The 17,398-nt window shown below is 53.0% G+C and overlaps 1 protein-coding gene across 1 annotated transcript in view; it reads right to left on the reverse strand.

The window, feature by feature from the left end:
* LOC125747792 (voltage-dependent L-type calcium channel subunit alpha-1D-like) overlaps nucleotides 1–17,398 on the reverse strand; it is a 31,733-nt gene that overhangs the window by 1,061 nt on the left and 13,274 nt on the right. The window contains 22 exon segments of the mRNA XM_049023287.1: nucleotides 435–547; nucleotides 729–889; nucleotides 986–1,108; nucleotides 1,275–1,549; nucleotides 1,638–1,763; nucleotides 1,847–1,965; nucleotides 2,077–2,178; nucleotides 2,391–2,493; nucleotides 2,656–2,752; nucleotides 3,088–3,215; nucleotides 3,312–3,471; nucleotides 3,543–3,634; nucleotides 4,003–4,068; nucleotides 6,088–6,216; nucleotides 6,786–6,869; nucleotides 7,029–7,139; nucleotides 7,229–7,387; nucleotides 8,065–8,266; nucleotides 8,497–8,643; nucleotides 8,847–8,899; nucleotides 9,173–9,280; nucleotides 17,251–17,338. Coding sequence (XP_048879244.1) covers nucleotides 435–547; nucleotides 729–889; nucleotides 986–1,108; nucleotides 1,275–1,549; nucleotides 1,638–1,763; nucleotides 1,847–1,965; nucleotides 2,077–2,178; nucleotides 2,391–2,493; nucleotides 2,656–2,752; nucleotides 3,088–3,215; nucleotides 3,312–3,471; nucleotides 3,543–3,634; nucleotides 4,003–4,068; nucleotides 6,088–6,216; nucleotides 6,786–6,869; nucleotides 7,029–7,139; nucleotides 7,229–7,387; nucleotides 8,065–8,266; nucleotides 8,497–8,643; nucleotides 8,847–8,899; nucleotides 9,173–9,280; nucleotides 17,251–17,338 — 2,746 coding nt within the window.

Here is a 17,398-nt window from a genome sequence, read left to right on the forward strand (position 1 = left end):
CCTGTACTATGTTACCTGTTTTCAAGTTTGTGTTACCTGTATTCGAGTTTGTGTTACCTGTACTATGTTACCTGTATTCGAGTTTGTGTTACCTGTACTATGTTACCTGTTTTCGACTTTGTGCTACTTGTGCTATGTTATCTGTACTTGAGTCTGTGTTACCTGTACTAATCAAATTACCTGTATTTGAGTTTGTGTTACCTGTACTATGTTACCTGTATTCGAGTTTGTGTTACCTGTACTATGTTACCTGTTTTCAAGTTTGTGTTACCTGTATTCGAGTTTGTGTTACCTGTACTATGTTACCTATATTCGAGTTTGTGTTACCTGTACTATGTTACCTGTTTTCGAGTTTGTGCTACTTGTGCTATGTTATCTGTACTTGAGTCTGTGTTACCTGTACTAATCATATTACCTGTGTTTGAGTTTGTTACCTGCACACGTTTTCGGCAGGGTGGCGAGTTTTCCCGATAGATTCCGGAGATGGGAGTGTCGCCATTGCTGCTTTGGTACCCCAGAGATTGGATATTAAATGAAGGTTTTCGTCCTGGTAAAAGAAAGAGTGAACAGATGGAGGAGAGGCCGAGCGTGATGAGTGCAAAGGAAGGGAAATGGGCAAGATATGGACAGCATGGAGCTGATGGGGGGGAGACGGGGGGGTGTTGAGAGAACCCCAGGAAAGACGTTTGATCGCATGAGGTGAGCCTGGGAAGATGGGGCCGTCCTACCGGTGGGGGTGGCTGGGAGCAGGCGCCGGCGCTGATGGCCCGTTCTCTGTGCCTCCCCGTTGCTGTGGGGGGGTCCGTAGGCCACATGGTTGGCAGGCTGTACATCGTAGATGTGCTCGCGGTGCCCACGGTATAACGGGGGGGCTTCAGGGTACCAGGGCCTGGGAGGGACATTTTACAGAGCGTAGCTGCTATACAGCAACACGAGCTAAATGTAACCTGACAGGCCCTCCTTTACAAACGCGGTGTGCCCACACCTTTCCCGGGATGTTGTGCTCTCCGTGTCCTCCTCCCGGGTGTAGTAGCCCTGTACAACTGAGCCATTCTCCTCGCCAACCTCGGGGGCGTATTCCTGCTGGGACACAAGGCTGTACCTGCTGCTTGGGATGGGGGGGGTGAGGGTGGGATTGGGTATGAGGAGAAGCGGGAATAACGACAGGTGTAGGGCACAGAGACGGGAGAAGGGTTCGGGCAGGAGCAGAAAACAAATAAGTGAACTCAAATTACACACACATGCAGATATATTTGCTCCAGATGTGGGATTACCTGTTGGTGAATTTCGGCTGCTGGACTATCACCTCCTCATTTGTTAATCGCTCTTGCTGGATTATCTGAGGGGGGGGCTCAATTTCTACTTCCTCCAGCTCCTCCTCCAGCTCCCCTTCCTCTTCGAGAGGCTCGTCGGCTGCCTCCTCAAAGGACACGACCTCCTCCAACTCCTCCTCCTGGGCCGACACACATGTGTCGTGGAGATCTGGTGACTTGGGGAGAAAGTTGTCTTTGGGTGGCAGCTCCATGTCCTCCTTGTGCACGTCGTCACTCTGTGGGACCGGTATGATGGCAGGTGACCATTAGGGTTCCAACATGGAAGCCAGGAATGAAGACAGTTCCTTGCTCAACCACACCCACCCTGCAGAAGTCCTCATCCTCCTTCGACTCCCACGTCTCCCCTATTTCCTCCTCCTCCCCCTCCAGGTCACATGACATGGCCAGCCGCATCTCAGGGCCCAGGTCTTGCAGGGTACGTAAGCCAGCCTGTGAATGAAGTAGTTGTCTAAACACATACTGAGAGCAGCATCTGCTCACTGTGGTTTGCAAAGCGACGCTGGCATCCAAACCTGCAGGGCAGAGGACTTGTCCTTCTTCTTCTTCCGGTTATTTTTTCTCTTCCGGTATTTTCTGAAGTAGTCCTGGATTACAAAGCTGGCGTAGAACTTCCCCAGTGTTATTTCTCCCTCTGAATGAGCCAAATGGACAGTTTTCATCAATACCCACACATGAAGGGAATGAGGAATATGGCTTCTGTTGTACCCTTGACTATGGAACCGAACAATGATATCAGCCATACCCTCTCTAGCTGGAAGGACTTCATCCAGAAGTTTGGGTTTTGTATGTTTCCAGATTTTCTTAATGATGAGCCTTAACTCCTCATTGTCCACCTCCGGGGGGCCTGTGGGTGGAGGTGTAGTTGTAGAGAAACAGATGTGTAAATATCCAGTGTTGGAATTTACTTTGATGTTAGGGAATGCCCAGTTCTGAAAGAGCACTACATCATGCTGCCTGTAGGGGGCAGAACTGAAACATCCTCCACCATATCTATCCCAAATGACATTTTGGGCTGCCTCTGGCTGGTGAACCTCTGTATGAGGGCATATGACTGACCATCCGTGCGGATCTTTAGTGCCGTCCTGACCAGGGCGAACAGCGTGGCGTTGAAGGTCACCATACCATCACCTCTCAGTGGCATGTTCATGGCCACCAGTCTCTGGTGTGGGCGTGGGGTGGGCGTGGCCAATGAGAGAGGGCCAACAGAAAACCCACAGCAAGAGAGAAAGGATAGTCTGTATTATACAGACGCTCAGCCCATGAACAGCACAGACAGAAGCAAGGGCACAGGAATTCCTGCAAGGACAGTATGCGGCGCTACCTTGCAGGCGACTCGATGAGGACACAACTTCCCAAAGCCCAGCGGAGGCTGAATCCTGCGAAGCAGCGTTACCAGGTCCAGATGCTTAATGCGGCCACTGCAACACGAGACCGCGACTGAGCGACGCAAGACCGACAGCGTGAAAACGATAAGAGGCAGAGCTAAAGAACGTCAGAGAACATCAGAGAGGGGGAAGGAGGGAGAGAGGCTGAGAGGGGAGAGAGAGATTAGGGAGAGAGGTAGAATGAGCAAGAGACAGGAGAGGAGGTAGAGAGGGGGAGGGAGAGAGAATTAGAGAATAGAAAGACTGGAGGGGAGGGAGGGAGGGAAACAGGAGGACAGAAAAAGAGGGAGGGGGAGAAAGAGACAGAAAGACAGGGAGAAACCGAAAGTGACAGAGTAAGACTGAGGATGGGGTGGGAAGGAACTGACCTGGCCTCAGGGTCATACTCAGACCACAATCTTTTAAACTCATCAAGGTGATGGGGGCCAAGAATGGACCAATCGCGTGTCAGATAGTCAAAGTTGTCCATGATAACGGCGATAAAGAGGTTAATAATCTGGGAGAAAGAAAAGAAAACAATTTATAAGGAGCAGGGCTTGAACAGAGCCTGGTCACCCCACATGAGGCCTGTCCATGTGCCTTCCTGCCTCACCAGGAACGCGCAGAGCATGAAGAAGCTAATGAAGTAGACGATGGCCAGGTTGCTGCCACATGTGTACTCCTCGCCCGGCTCGTAGTCTGACTCGGGGTCACACAGCTTTCCCGGGAGGGCGGCCAGCATGATCTCCTGCCAGGCCTCTCCAGTTGCACACCTGTGATGGTCCAGAGGGGCAGGTATGTTGAAACCACCACAGCATGCAAGGACGTGCTCATTTCTGCTCACCTGAAGAGCAGCAGCACTGCCTGTGGGAACGTCTGGAAGTTGTTGTTCCGGTTGATGCTGGTGTTGTCCTGCAGAGCTATCTTCCCAAAAGTCTGAAGCATAGTGGGGATTTGGACAAGAAGTCACTGGTTGATGTTCGGAAATCATCGGAAGGGGGATTTAGAGGTGGGAAATTCTCAGAGCCGAGTGCTGATCTTTAGGAAGCCTAGGAGAACTTCCTTACAGCAAGTCACACCACATTCTTGGGTCCAAATAGATGTATTTTATACAGGGTTCAAACATGTAAAAACATACATTCTCTATCACTGTTCTCATGGATGTCAAAACGACTTTAACAGTTTGCAGGAACCACTTCATGCAGAGATCTGTATGGTCTCGTCAGTGTTGAATGTGTACCTAACTTCACAACCTTAACGTGCCTATGAGGTGCATCGAGAACTATGTAGTCATGAGAATGCACCTGCATGCCGATGACAGCATAGATGAAGAAGATCATGGCGATGAGGAGGCCAACGTAGGGCAGCGCCTTGAGGGACACACAGTACAGACAGCTTCATCACATAGAGCATAATACTGGAAGACACAGAATGGATGGGGTGTCCCATAGTGCAGTGGAGACAGACACAGCACTATGGTTTACCAACATTACACTCTAGTGCAGGGGTGTCCAATCTTATCCGTAAAGGGCCGGTGTGCATGCGGGTTTTCACTGAAACGCCCTAATTAGGTCACTAATTAAAGGGCTGATTGGCCGAAGAGTCCTCACACCTGGGTTTGAACAGCTGACGTAAAGGTTACCCCAAAAACCTGCACACACACCGGCCCTTTGTGGATAAGATTGCCCATCCCTGGTCTAGTGAGTGATATACACTAAAAGGCCTTGTAAATATGGGATATTTTTATATTCTTCAGTTTAAAAGTAGTAACGGACGTGCTCTGATTAATCCATCCATTTTCTGTAACCACTTGTCCTATTCAGGGGGAGGGGGGTCCAGAGCCTTTGGGCACAAGGCAGGGAACAACCCACAACGTGGCACAAACCCATCACAGTGCACAAACCCATCACAGTGCACAAACCCATCACAGTGCACAAACCCATCACAGTGCACAAACCCATCACAGTGCACAAACCCATCACAGTGCACAAACCCATCACAGTGCACAAACCCATCACAGTGCACTAACCCATCACAGTGCACAAACCCATCACAGTGCACAAACCCATCACAGTGCACAAACCCATCACAGTGCACTAACCCATCACAGTGCACAAACCCATCACAGTGCACAAACCCATCACAGTGCACAAACCCATCACAGTGCACAAACCCATCACAGTGCACAAACCCATCACAGTGCACTAACCCATCACAGTGCACAAACCCATCACAGTGCACAAACCCATCACAGTGCACAAACCCATCACAGTGCACAAACCCATCACAGTGCACAAACCCATCACAGTGCACAAACCCATCACAGTGCACAAACCCATCACAGTGCACAAACCCATCACAGTGCACAAACCCATCACAGTGCACAAACCCATCACAGTGCACAAACCCATCACAGTGCACAAACCCATCACAGTGCACTAACCCATCACAGTGCACAAACCCATCACAGTGCACAAACCCATCACAGTGCACAAACCCATCACAGTGCACTAACCCATCACAGTGCACAAACCCATCACAGTGCACAAACCCATCACAGTGCACAAACCCATCACAGTGCACTAACCCATCACAGTGCACAAACCCATCACAGTGCACAAACCCATCACAGTGCACAAACCCATCACAGTGCACAAACCCATCACAGTGCACAAACCCATCACAGTGCACAAACCCATCACAGTGCACAAACCCATCACAGTGCACAAACCCATCACAGTGCACAAACCCATCACAGTGCACTAACCCATCACAGTGCACAAACCCATCACAGTGCACAAACCCATCACAGTGCACAAACCCATCACAGTGCACAAACCCATCACAGTGCACAAACCCATCACAGTGCACAAACCCATCACAGTGCACAAACCCATCACAGTGCACAAACCCATCACAGTGCACAAACCCATCACAGTGCACAAACCCATCACAGTGCACACTCACAGACAATTTGGTAACTCCAATTAACCTCAGCATGTTTTTGGAAACCAAAATGCCCAGAGAAAACCCCACACAGAAGATGCAAAGTCCACACACATGGAGCCAGGATGGAGACTTGACCCCAGGTCCAGAGGTGTGAGGTAACAGTGCTAACCACTGCGCTACCCCACTCTAATCAATCAGCTCACAGAAACACAATGTCATACTAATGACCACATTTGGGAATAAAAACAAACTATTCCGACGTGTGTTTTTTTCCCTTGCACATATTAGTCATTTCTTTTTACGTTTTCATGTTGTTGTTCATCTGTTTGCACTGTGCTGGGGCAGTAAATGCACTACTCTGGTCATAAGAGCATTGCAGAGCTTCATGCTGCCAAAGATCAGACAGGTCATTACTGTGGTGCTGCGGACTGAAAGCCGACCTGGAGGGACTTGACAAAGGTCCAGAGCAGAGTGCGGATGCCTTCCCCCTTGTTTAGCAGCTTGACTAATCGCATCACTCGGAAAAGGCGGAAGAAAGTGATGGACACCCTGGAGCTTTCCTCTGAGCCCTGGGGAGGGGGTGGGGCGAGAAAGAGGAGGGATGCGATTGGTGCAGGGGCACCAAACAAAATGGTGGCATTGTTGACCGAGCCAAGGAGCAAAGGGCAGGTGTCTCCCCTCACCTCTGCGGAGTGTCCGGTCTGCGGGACGAGAGGGAAAAGGCAGTGGTGGAAAGGAAGCAAGACGAAAACGTAAAACAAAGCAGAACAATTCAACGTAATGGTGATAAGTACATAGCAAATAAACAAATCAGGGATACTGTCAACATTAATCCCAATTCACTTACATTATTAAAATAGCCAGTAAACACAGGGTAAGGGAAAAGGACTAAAAAGTAAAATACACTAACAATGTGAATTTTATTGAATTTTTACAATTACTTGTATTCATTGGAAATAATATTCATTAAATTGGTTCATAGTATAATACTTTTCAGTGCAATATTGCAGGAACAGCAGTAACCTAGAGATTTTAAAGTATGATTTTCGAAGGGTCTGTGCAGTAGCACTTTAATACAGGACTGATTGTCGATGAGGCTGCCGAGGGTGAAATGGCCAAGTGAAGGAGACCCACTCACACTCAGCTCCGTCAGCAGGATGTCCAGGACACTGCCCACCACGATAAGAGCGTCAAAAGAGTTCCAGGCATCCATAAAGTAGTGCTACACACATGGCCATCAGTGTTAGAGAGCCACAGATTGGCACAGATGCCAGAAACCAGCTTTATAGTCATAAGACACTCACAGGTACATCAGGGATAAATGAATATTCAATGCAGTGATGTAGACAGAGAGGCTACGAGCAGCAAAGGGGGATCTTACCCTGAAGCGCAAAGCCAGAAGCTTGAGCACCATCTCCACAGTGAAGAGACATGTGAAGACTATATTGAGCATGTCCATGACAGAACTGAAGAGCTTGGACTGATCGTAATGCTGTGGAACATGGAGACAGAGGCACAATAACCTATGAGTCAGCACCATGCCCACACCGCGGAGCAGGGGACATCGGGGATGTTTGGTACCTGTACTGCCAGTGTGACCGTGTTGAGCAGGATCAGGGCGAACATGATGTACTCAAACGCAGTGGAGTTGATGATTGTCCAGAACTTCAGCTGTGTTGGATTCTTGGGGATGTAGAGTCTCAGAGGTTGGGCCTTCAGTGCATAGTATACACACTGCCTCTGAGAATGATGGAGGGACAGTGGAGATAGAAAAGCGCTCGTGTTCATTCCTCCAAAGTACCGCGTTAGTGACAGTTCGTAGGTAAACAATGACACGAGAAAAGGAGTCAGATTTTAACTGTTCAATCCCTGCCTAGCTAAGATATGTCAGAACGCTAAACGTCATAAGTGTAATACTGTTGTGTAACAAACTCAATTATCCATATTGTGTTCAAGAATATGATACTTTTTTTGCTATTTGCGCAAGTACAACGGAATGCTTATTTTTACAAATTCCATCATGCTCTCCTCTGAGACATACATATAGTTGGGAGGGAACCTTGGGGTATGAGCATAGGATCAGGCAATTTATCTGGCACCCCTGGGGCAGTTTGGGGGCGGTTAAGGGCCTTGCTCAAGGGCCCAATAGAAATGTAGCTATTCTGGCTAAGCTGCTCAGCTAAAATAGCACCCACCAATTCTGACCCAGCTAATGCATTTCTAGGGTAAGAACATCCTGTGTCACAATAGCTTATGGCTGGCAGCTTGTGAAGGCCAAGCTGCCAGGTGTTTAGGCCGGCTTGACACACATACTTCTTCTGCATGTGCTCGTTCGTAAGTTAGGTGCAGAACAGGCCATGTCTCGGACCTCACGTGTGTGTGTGTGTGCGTGTGTGTGTGTGTTTATTGCCGCTGACCTGGTTCTTGTTCAATTCACAGTTCTTATACTCGGCCTCGCCCTGTTCACGGAACGTTATGATGACGAAGCCCACGAAGATGTTCATCATGAAGAAGGCGATGATGATGATGTAGATGACGAAGAAAATGGAAATCTCCACGCGGTAGTTGTAGATGGGACCTTGATTCTCGGCGTTGGCATCGATGGCTTTGTACAAAAGGCTGAAGGTGACAGGAGAAAGAATGATGTCCCAAAATGAGGACAAAGAAGCACGTTTTATGGACAGCGACACTGCAGGATCTCTGAAGCCTCCTGAGAGATTCACACTCATACGTTTATGCTTGCATTCGCTTTCATATGAGTAACAGCTTCTAACCTCCCAAGCAAACCTCAGAATCAGATGAAGACAGGACACCAAACACCTGAAATGGTTTGGCATGGGGACACTCACGCAGGCCAGCCCTCGAAGGTAGACACGGTGAAGAGGGCCATCATCCCCTGAGGCACGTTGTCAAAATTGAACTCATTATTGTACCAGACCCTCTCCCTCACCATGGGGTGGTTCACGTCCCCATCCTTGTACACCACGAACGTCCCCCTGCAGGACATCCCAGAGACACCCCATGTCACATGACTAACCGCCATCCCCCTGCCCAGGAAACATGCTGGTAATCATGAACAGGATAGGTTTCTGGAATCTCCGGGGTAACGGAGGAGCTAAGGAGGCCACAATGAGGACATGCAGTCACTCCAGAAGAGGCAGGTGGAGGATGGAGTGCCGTCATCTGCCATGCTTCTTACTTGCATTCTTCTGGTGTGTGCTTGGCTTCATCAGTGCAGGCGTAGAACTTCCCCTGAACCAGGAAAAACAGCACAAAGGGTAACATTTTCATGAATGCCATGTCTTTCAGAATCTATGAACACATTCATAACACATTATAATGCATTCATAACGCATTATAAACATGGCTATAAATATTTATAAAAAGGCATACCACACTGTAGCCATGTTTATTATGCATTATGAATGCTTTATGAAGCTCTCATCTACAATGCACTATAGATAAATGTGTGCATTTATAATGCAATACAAAGCATCCTGAGAGCTTATACGCTGATGGGCCTACCTTGAAGAGCTGCACTCCAATGCAGGCAAACATGAATAGCAGCAGCGTGGTTACGATCAGGATATTCCCAATGGTCCTAATGGCCACGAACACACACTGGACCACGTTCTATGGGACACATGGGCAGATGTAACTGTCATGTAAGCACCCGCTAACTGCTACGGAATGCCACGTTCACATGGGTAACCAGGATCCGATGCTGAGGAAACAATATTAGCGTCATAATGAAATTATTTCAACAGTTTAATTCAAAATGATATAATGTCCTTCTAAGGAAAACCGTTAAACTGATTTCACAGAAGGCACACACACACACACACACACACACACACACACACACACACACACACACACACACACACAGACACACACACACACACACACACACACACACACACATACACACACACACACACACACATACACACACAGACACACACACACACACACAGACCAGTATGCATATGTTTGTGGGGTCTGTCCATTCATTTCTCTGGGCAAAACTCTAACCTCAGCAATGACAACCGTAACCCCTACCCAGCCCTAAATTTAACCACAAGTAACCAAACAAAATAAAAATTCATTACTTCATTTTTACTTTTTTGATTGCATTCACAGATTTTTATAAAAAAAAATTTAAATGGTCGCCACAATGTAGGGCTGCACGATGTATTAAGTCATAAATATCAATATATTTTCATACTAGATATAGGATCAGACAATATGTTTTATATCAATAAAGTTTATGTTGCTTTAAAATGAAACTCATAGGGCCACCAGAAGCCCCCCATCCTGGGTTGTTCCCTAACTCGTGCCCAAAGCTTCCAGAATAGGCTCCGGACCCCCCGCGACCCAGAAGAGTAAGCGTTTTGGATGATGGATGGATGGATGGGTCACCGTTACTGCACCCTGCCCAGCCCCTCCCTCTTTACCGCACCCTGTCCCATCCATCGCCCTTTACTGCACCATGCCCTGTCCCTCCTTCTTTACCACACCCTGTCCCATCCATCGCCCTTTACCGCACCCTGTCCCATCCATCGCCCTTTACCGCACCCTGTTCCATCCATCACCCTTTACTGCATCCTGCCCCGCCCCTCCCTCTTTTACCGCACCCTGTCCCATCCATCGCCCTTTACCGCACCCTGTCCCATCCATCGCCCTTTACCGCACCCTGTCCCATCCATCGCCCTTTACCGCACCCTGTTCCATCCATCACCCTTTACTGCATCCTGCCCCGCCCCTCCCTCTTTTACCGCACCCTGTTCCATCCATCACCCTTTACTGCACCCTGCCCCGCCCCTCCCTGTTTTACCGCACCCTGTCCCATCCATCGCCCTTTACCGCACCCTGTTCCATCCATCACCCTTTACTGCACCCTGCCCCGCCCCTCCCTCTTTTACCGCACCCTGTCCCATCCATCGCCCTTTACCGCACCCTGTCCCATCCATCGCCATTTAACGCACCCTGTTCCATCCATCGCCCTTTACCGCACCCTGTTCCATCCATCACCCTTTACTGCATCCTGCCCCGCCCCTCCCTCTTTTACCGCACCCTGTCCCATCCATCACCCTTTACTGCACCCTGCCCCGCCCCTCCCTGTTTTACCGCACCCTGTCCCATCCATCGCCCTTTACCGCACCCTGTTCCATCCATCACCCTTTACTGCACCCTGCCCCGCCCCTCCCTCTTTACCACACCCTGTCCCATCCATCGCCCTTTACTGCACCATGCCCCGCCCCTCCCTCTTTACCGCACTCAGTCCCATCCATCGCCCTTAACTGCACCATGCCCCGCCCCTCCCTCTTTACCGCACCCTGTTCCATCCATCACCCGTTACTGCACCCTGCCCAGCCCCTCCCTCTTTACCACACCCTGTCCCATCCATCGCCCTTTACCGCACCCTGTCCCATCCATCGCCCTTTACTACACCATGTCCCGTCCTTCCCTCTTTACCACACCCTGTCCCATCCATCGCCATTTACCACACCCTGTCCCATCCATCGCCCTTTACCGCACCCTGTTCCATCCATCACCCTTTACTGCACCCTGCCCCGCCCCTCCCTCTTTTACCGCACCCTGTCCCATCCATCGCCCGTTAACGCACCCTGTTCCACCCATCACCCTTTACTGCATCCTGCCCCGCCCCTCCCTCTTTTACCGCACCCTGTCCCATCCATCGCCCTTTACCACACCCTGTCCCATCCATCGCCCTTTACCGCACCCTGTTCCATCCATCACCCTTTACTGCACCCTGCCCCGCCCCTCCCTCTTTTACCGCACCCTGTCCCATCCATCGCCCTTTACCGCACCCTGTCCCATCCATCGCCCTTTACTACACCATGCCCCACCCCTCCCTCTTTACCGCACTCAGTCCCATCCATCGCCCTTAACTGCACCATGCCCCGCCCCTCCCTCTTTACCGCACCCTGTTCCATCCATCACCCGTTACTGCACCCTGCCCAGCCCCTCCCTCTTTACCGCACCCTGTCCCATCCATCGCCCTTTACTGCACCATGTCCCGTCCCTCCCTCTTTACCACACCCTGTCCCATCCATCGCCCTTTACCGCACCCTGTCCCATCCATCGCCCTTTACTGCACCATGTCCCGTCCTTCCCTCTTTACCACACCCTGTCCCATCCATCGCCCTTTACCACACCCTGTCCCATCCATCGCCCTTTACCGCACCCTGTTCCATCCATCACCCTTTACTGCATCCTGCCCCGCCCCTCCCTCTTTTACCGCACCCTGTCCCATCCATCGCCCTTTACCGCACCCTGTTCCACCCATCACCCTTTACTGCATCCTGCCCCGCCCCTCCCTCTTTTACCGCACCCTGTCCCATCCATCGCCCTTTACCACACCCTGTCCCATCCATCGCCCTTTACCGCATCCTGTTCCATCCATCACCCTTTACTGCACCCTGCCCCGCCCCTCCCTCTTTTACCGCACCCTGTCCCATCCATCGCCCTTTACAACACCCTGTCCCATCCATCGCCCTTTACCGCACCCTGTCCCATCCATCGCCCTTTACTACACCATGCCCCACCCCTCCCTCTTTACCGCACTCAGTCCCATCCATCGCCCTTAACTGCACCATGCCCCGCCCCTCCCTCTTTACCGCACCCTGTCCCATCCATCGCCCTTTACTGCACCATGTCCCGTCCCTCCCTCTTTACCACACCCTGTCCCATCCATCGCCCTTTACTGCACCATGTCCCGTCCTTCCCTCTTTACCACACCCTGTCCCATCCATCGCCCTTTACCGCACCCTGTCCCATCCATCGCCCTTTACTACACCATGCCCCACCCCTCCCTCTTTACCGCACTCAGTCCCATCCATCGCCCTTAACTGCACCATGCCCCGCCCCTCCCTCTTTACCGCACCCTGTTCCATCCATCACCCGTTACTGCACCCTGCCCAGCCCCTCCCTCTTTACCGCACCCTGTCCCATCCATCGCCCTTTACTGCACCATGTCCCGTCCCTCCCTCTTTACCACACCCTGTCCCATCCATCGCCCTTTACTGCACCATGTCCCGTCCCTCCCTCTTTACCGCACCCTGTCCCATCCATCGCCCTTTACTGCACCATGTCCCGTCCTTCCCTCTTTACCACACCCTGTCCTGCCCCTCCCTCTTTACCACACCCTGTCCCATCCATCGCCCTTTACCACACCCTGTCCCATCCATCGCCCTTTACCGCACCCTGTCCCATCCATCGCCCTTTACCGCACCCTGTTCCATCCATCACCCTTTACTGCACCCTGCCCCGCCCCTCCCTCTTTTACCGCACCCTGTCCCATCCATCGCCCTTTACCGCACCCTGTCCCGTCCCTTCCCCTTTACCACTCCCTGTCCCATCCATCGCCCTTTACCGCACCCTGCCCCTCCCCTCCCTCTTTACCGCACCCTGTCCCATCCCGCCCCCTTTACCGCACCCTGTCCCATTCATCGCCCTTTACCGCACCCTGTCCCATCCCTCCCCCTTTACCACTCCCTGTCCCATCCGTCTCCCTTTACCGCACCCTGCCCCACCCCTCCCTCTTTACCGCACCCTGTCCCGTCCCGCCCCCTTTACCGCACCCTGTCCCATTCATCGCCCTTTACCGCACCCTGTCCCATCCCTCGCCCTTTACTGCACCCTGCCCCGCCCCTCGGTTTTTACCACACCCTGTCCCATCCATCGCCCTTTACTGCACCATGCCCCACCCCTCCCTCTTTACCGCACCCTGTCCCATCCATCGCCCCTTAACTGCACCATGCCCCGCCCCTCCCTCTTTACCGCAACCTGTTCCATCCATCACCCGTTACTGCACCCTGCCCAGCCCCTCCTTCTTTACCGCACCCTGTCCCATCCATCGCCCTTTACTGCACCCTGCCCAGTCCCTCCTTCTTTACCACACCCTGTCCCATCCATCGCCCTTTACCGCACCCTGTCCCATCCATCGCCCTTTACTGCACCCTGTTCCACCCATCACCCTTTACTGCACCCTGTTCCATCCATCACCCTTTACTGCACCATGCCCCGTCCCTCGCTCTTTACCACACCCTGTCCCATCCATCGCCCTTTACCACACCCTGTCCCATCCATCGCCCTTTACTGCACCCTGCCCTGCTCCTCCCTCTTTTACCGCACCCTGTCCCATCCATCGCCCTTTACCGCACCCTGTTCCACCCATCACCCTTTACTGCACCCTGCCCCGCTCCTCCCTCTTTTACCGCACCCTGTCCCATCCATCGCCCTTTACCGCACCCTGTTCCATCCATCACCCTTTACTGCACCCTGTCCCGCCCCTCCCTCTTTTACCGCACCCTGTCCCATGCATCGCCCTTTACTGCACCCTGTTCCATCCATCACCCTTTACTGCACCCTGCCCCGCCCCTCCCTCTTTTACCGCACCCTGTCCCATCCATCGCCCTTTACCGCACCCTGTCCCATCCATCACCCTTTACTGCACCCTGCCCCGCCCCTCCCTCTTTACCGCACCCTGTCCCATCCCGCCCCCTTTACCACTCCCTGTCCCATCCATCGCCCTTTACCACACCCTGTCCCGTCCCTCCCCCTTTACCACTCCCTGTCCCATCCATCGCCCTTTACCGCACCCTGCCCCACCCCTCCCTCTTTACCGCACCCTGTCCCATCCCGCCCCCTTTACCGCACCCTGTCCCATTCATCGCCCTTTACCGCACCCTGTCCCGTCCCTCCCCCTTTACCACTCCCTGTCCCATCCATCTCCCTTTACCGCACCCTGCCCCACCACTCCCTCTTTACCGCACCCTGTCCCGTCCCGCCCCCTTTACCGCACCCTGTCCCATTCATCGCCCTTTACCGCACCCTGTCCCATCCCTCCCTCTTTACCACACCCTGTCCCATCCATCGCCCTTTACTGCACCCTGCCCCGCCCCTCCCTCTTTACCACACCCTGTCCCATCCATCGCCCTTTACTGCACCATGCCCCACCCCTCCCTCTTTACTGCACCCTGTCCCATCCATCGCCCTTTACTGCACCCTGCCCAGCCCCTCCCTCTTTACCACACCCTGTCCCATCCATCGCCCTTTACCGCACCCTGTCCCATCCATCGCCCTTTACTGCACCCTGCCCAGCCCCTCCCTCTTTACCGCACCCTGTCCCATCCATCGCCCTTTACTGCACCATGTCCCGTCCCTCCCTCTTTACCACACCCTGTCCCATCCATCGCCCTTTACCACACCCTGTCCCATCCATCGCCCTTTACCGCACCCTGTCCCATCCATCGCCCTTTACCGCACCCTGTTCCATCCATCACCCTTTACTGCACCCTGCCCCGCCCCTCCCTCTTTTACCGCACCCTGTCCCATCCATCGCCCTTTACCGCACCCTGTCCCGTCCCGTCCCCTTTACCACTCCCTGTCCCATCCATCGCCCTTTACCGCACCCTGCCCCACCCCTCCCTCTTTACCGCACCCTGTCCCATCCCGCCCCCTTTACCGCACCCTGTCCCATTCATCGCCCTTTACCGCACCCTGTCCCATCCCTCCCCCTTTACCACTCCCTGTCCCATCCGTCTCCCTTTACCGCACCCTGCCCCACCGCTCCCTCTTTACCGCACCCTGTCCCGTCCCGCCCCCTTTACCGCACCCTGTCCCATTCATCGCCCTTTACCGCACCCTGTCCCATCCCTCGCCCTTTACTGCACCCTGCCCCGCCCCTCGGTTTTTACCACACCCTGTCCCATCCATCGCCCTTTACTGCACCATGCCCCGCCCCTCCCTCTTTACCGCACCCTGTTCCATCCATCACCCGTTACTGCACCCTGCCCAGCCCCTCCTTCTTTACCGCACCCTGTCCCATCCATCGCCCTTTACTGCACCCTGCCCCGTCCCTCCTTCTTTACCACACCCTGTCCCATCCATCGCCCTTTACCGCACCCTGTCCCATCCATCGCCCTTTACTGCACCCTGTTCCACCCATCACCCTTTACTGCACCCTGCCCCGCTCCTCCCTCTTTTACCGCACCCTGTCCCATCCATCGCCCTTTACCGCACCCTGTTCCATCCATCACCCTTTACTGCACCATGCCCCGTCCCTCGCTCTTTACCACACCCTGTCCCATCCATCGCCCTTTACCACACCCTGTCCCATCCATCGCCCTTTACTGCACCCTGCCCCGCTCCTCCCTCTTTTACCGCACCCTGTCCCATCCATCGCCCTTTACCGCACCCTGTTCCATCCATCACCCTTTACTGCACCCTGCCCCGCCCCTTCCTCTTTTACCGCACCCTGTCCCATGCATCGCCCTTTACTGCACCCTGTTCCATCCATCACCCTTTACTGCACCCTGCCCCGCCCCTCCCTCTTTTACCGCACCCTGTCCCATCCATCGCCCTTTACCGCACCCTGTCCCATCCATCGCCCTTTACCACACCCTGTCCCGTCCCTCCCCCTTTACCACTCCCTGTCCCATCCATCTCCCTTTACCGCACCCTGCCCCACCACTCCCTCTTTACCGCACCCTGTCCCGTCCCGCCCCCTTTACCGCACCCTGTCCCATTCATCGCCCTTTACCGCACCCTGTCCCATCCCTCCCTCTTTACCACACCCTGTCCCATCCATCGCCCTTTACTGCACCATGCCCCACCCCTCCCTCTTTACTGCACCCTGTCCCATCCATCGCCCTTTACTGCACCATGCCCCGCCACTCCCTCTTTACCGCACCCTGTTCCATCCATCACCCGTTACTGCACCCTGCCCAGCCCCTCCCTCTTTACCACACCCTGTCCCATCCATCGCCCTTTACCGCACCCTGTCCCATCCATCACCCTTTACCACACCCTGTTCCATCCATCACCCTTTACTACACCCTGTTCCATCCATCACCCTTTACTGCACCCTGCCCCGCCCCTCCCTCTTTACCGCACCCTGTCCCATCCATCGCCTTTTACTGCCCCCTGTCCCGTCCCTCGCCCTCACTCACAAGTCCTGCATGCAATGACAAGAAGAAGACAGACACAGACACAGACACAGGAAAAAAATGCTTGTGTGACATTGAGGAGATTTGGATCTGATTCAGGGGTGGCATGGTGGTGCAATGGTTAGCACTGTTGCCACACACCTCTGGGACCCAGGTTCGAGTTTCTGCCTGGGTTACATGTGTGTGGAGTTTGCATGTTCTCCCCATGTTGTCGTGGGGTTTTCTCCGGTTTCCCCCCACAGTCCAAAAACATGCTGAGGCTAATTGGAGTTACTAAATTGCCCATAGGTGTGTATGTGTGAGTGACTAGTGTGTGAATGTGCCCTGCAATGGGCTGGCCCCCTATCCTGGGTTGTTCCCTGCCTCGTGCCCATTGCTTCTGGGATAGGCTCCGGACCCCCCGCAACCCAGTAGGATAAACGGTTTGGAAAATGGATGGATGGCTGGATCTGATTCAGAACTGACTTGGGAAAAATATTGAGATATTTATCGTATTGATTTTTGGTCTATATCGCCCAGCCCTACCACCATCTTAAAATAACAGATTTTTATCACATTGTGGGGACATTTGTAATGTATACCTAGAGCACACACATGCACACAGACACACACACAGATTCTGCCCACCTTAAGTCCCTTGGCTCTGTTAATGGCCCGGAGAGGCCGCAGTACTCTCAGGACTCTGAGTATCTTAACCACGGAGATAGCACTGGAGCTGCACGGGAGGCATAGTCACTCAAATCACCAGTAATGTGATGCCTGTTAGACTGGGCTG

Source organism: Brienomyrus brachyistius, chromosome 8, assembly GCF_023856365.1.
Source record: "Brienomyrus brachyistius isolate T26 chromosome 8, BBRACH_0.4, whole genome shotgun sequence".
Lineage (NCBI taxonomy): Eukaryota > Metazoa > Chordata > Actinopteri > Osteoglossiformes > Mormyridae > Brienomyrus > Brienomyrus brachyistius.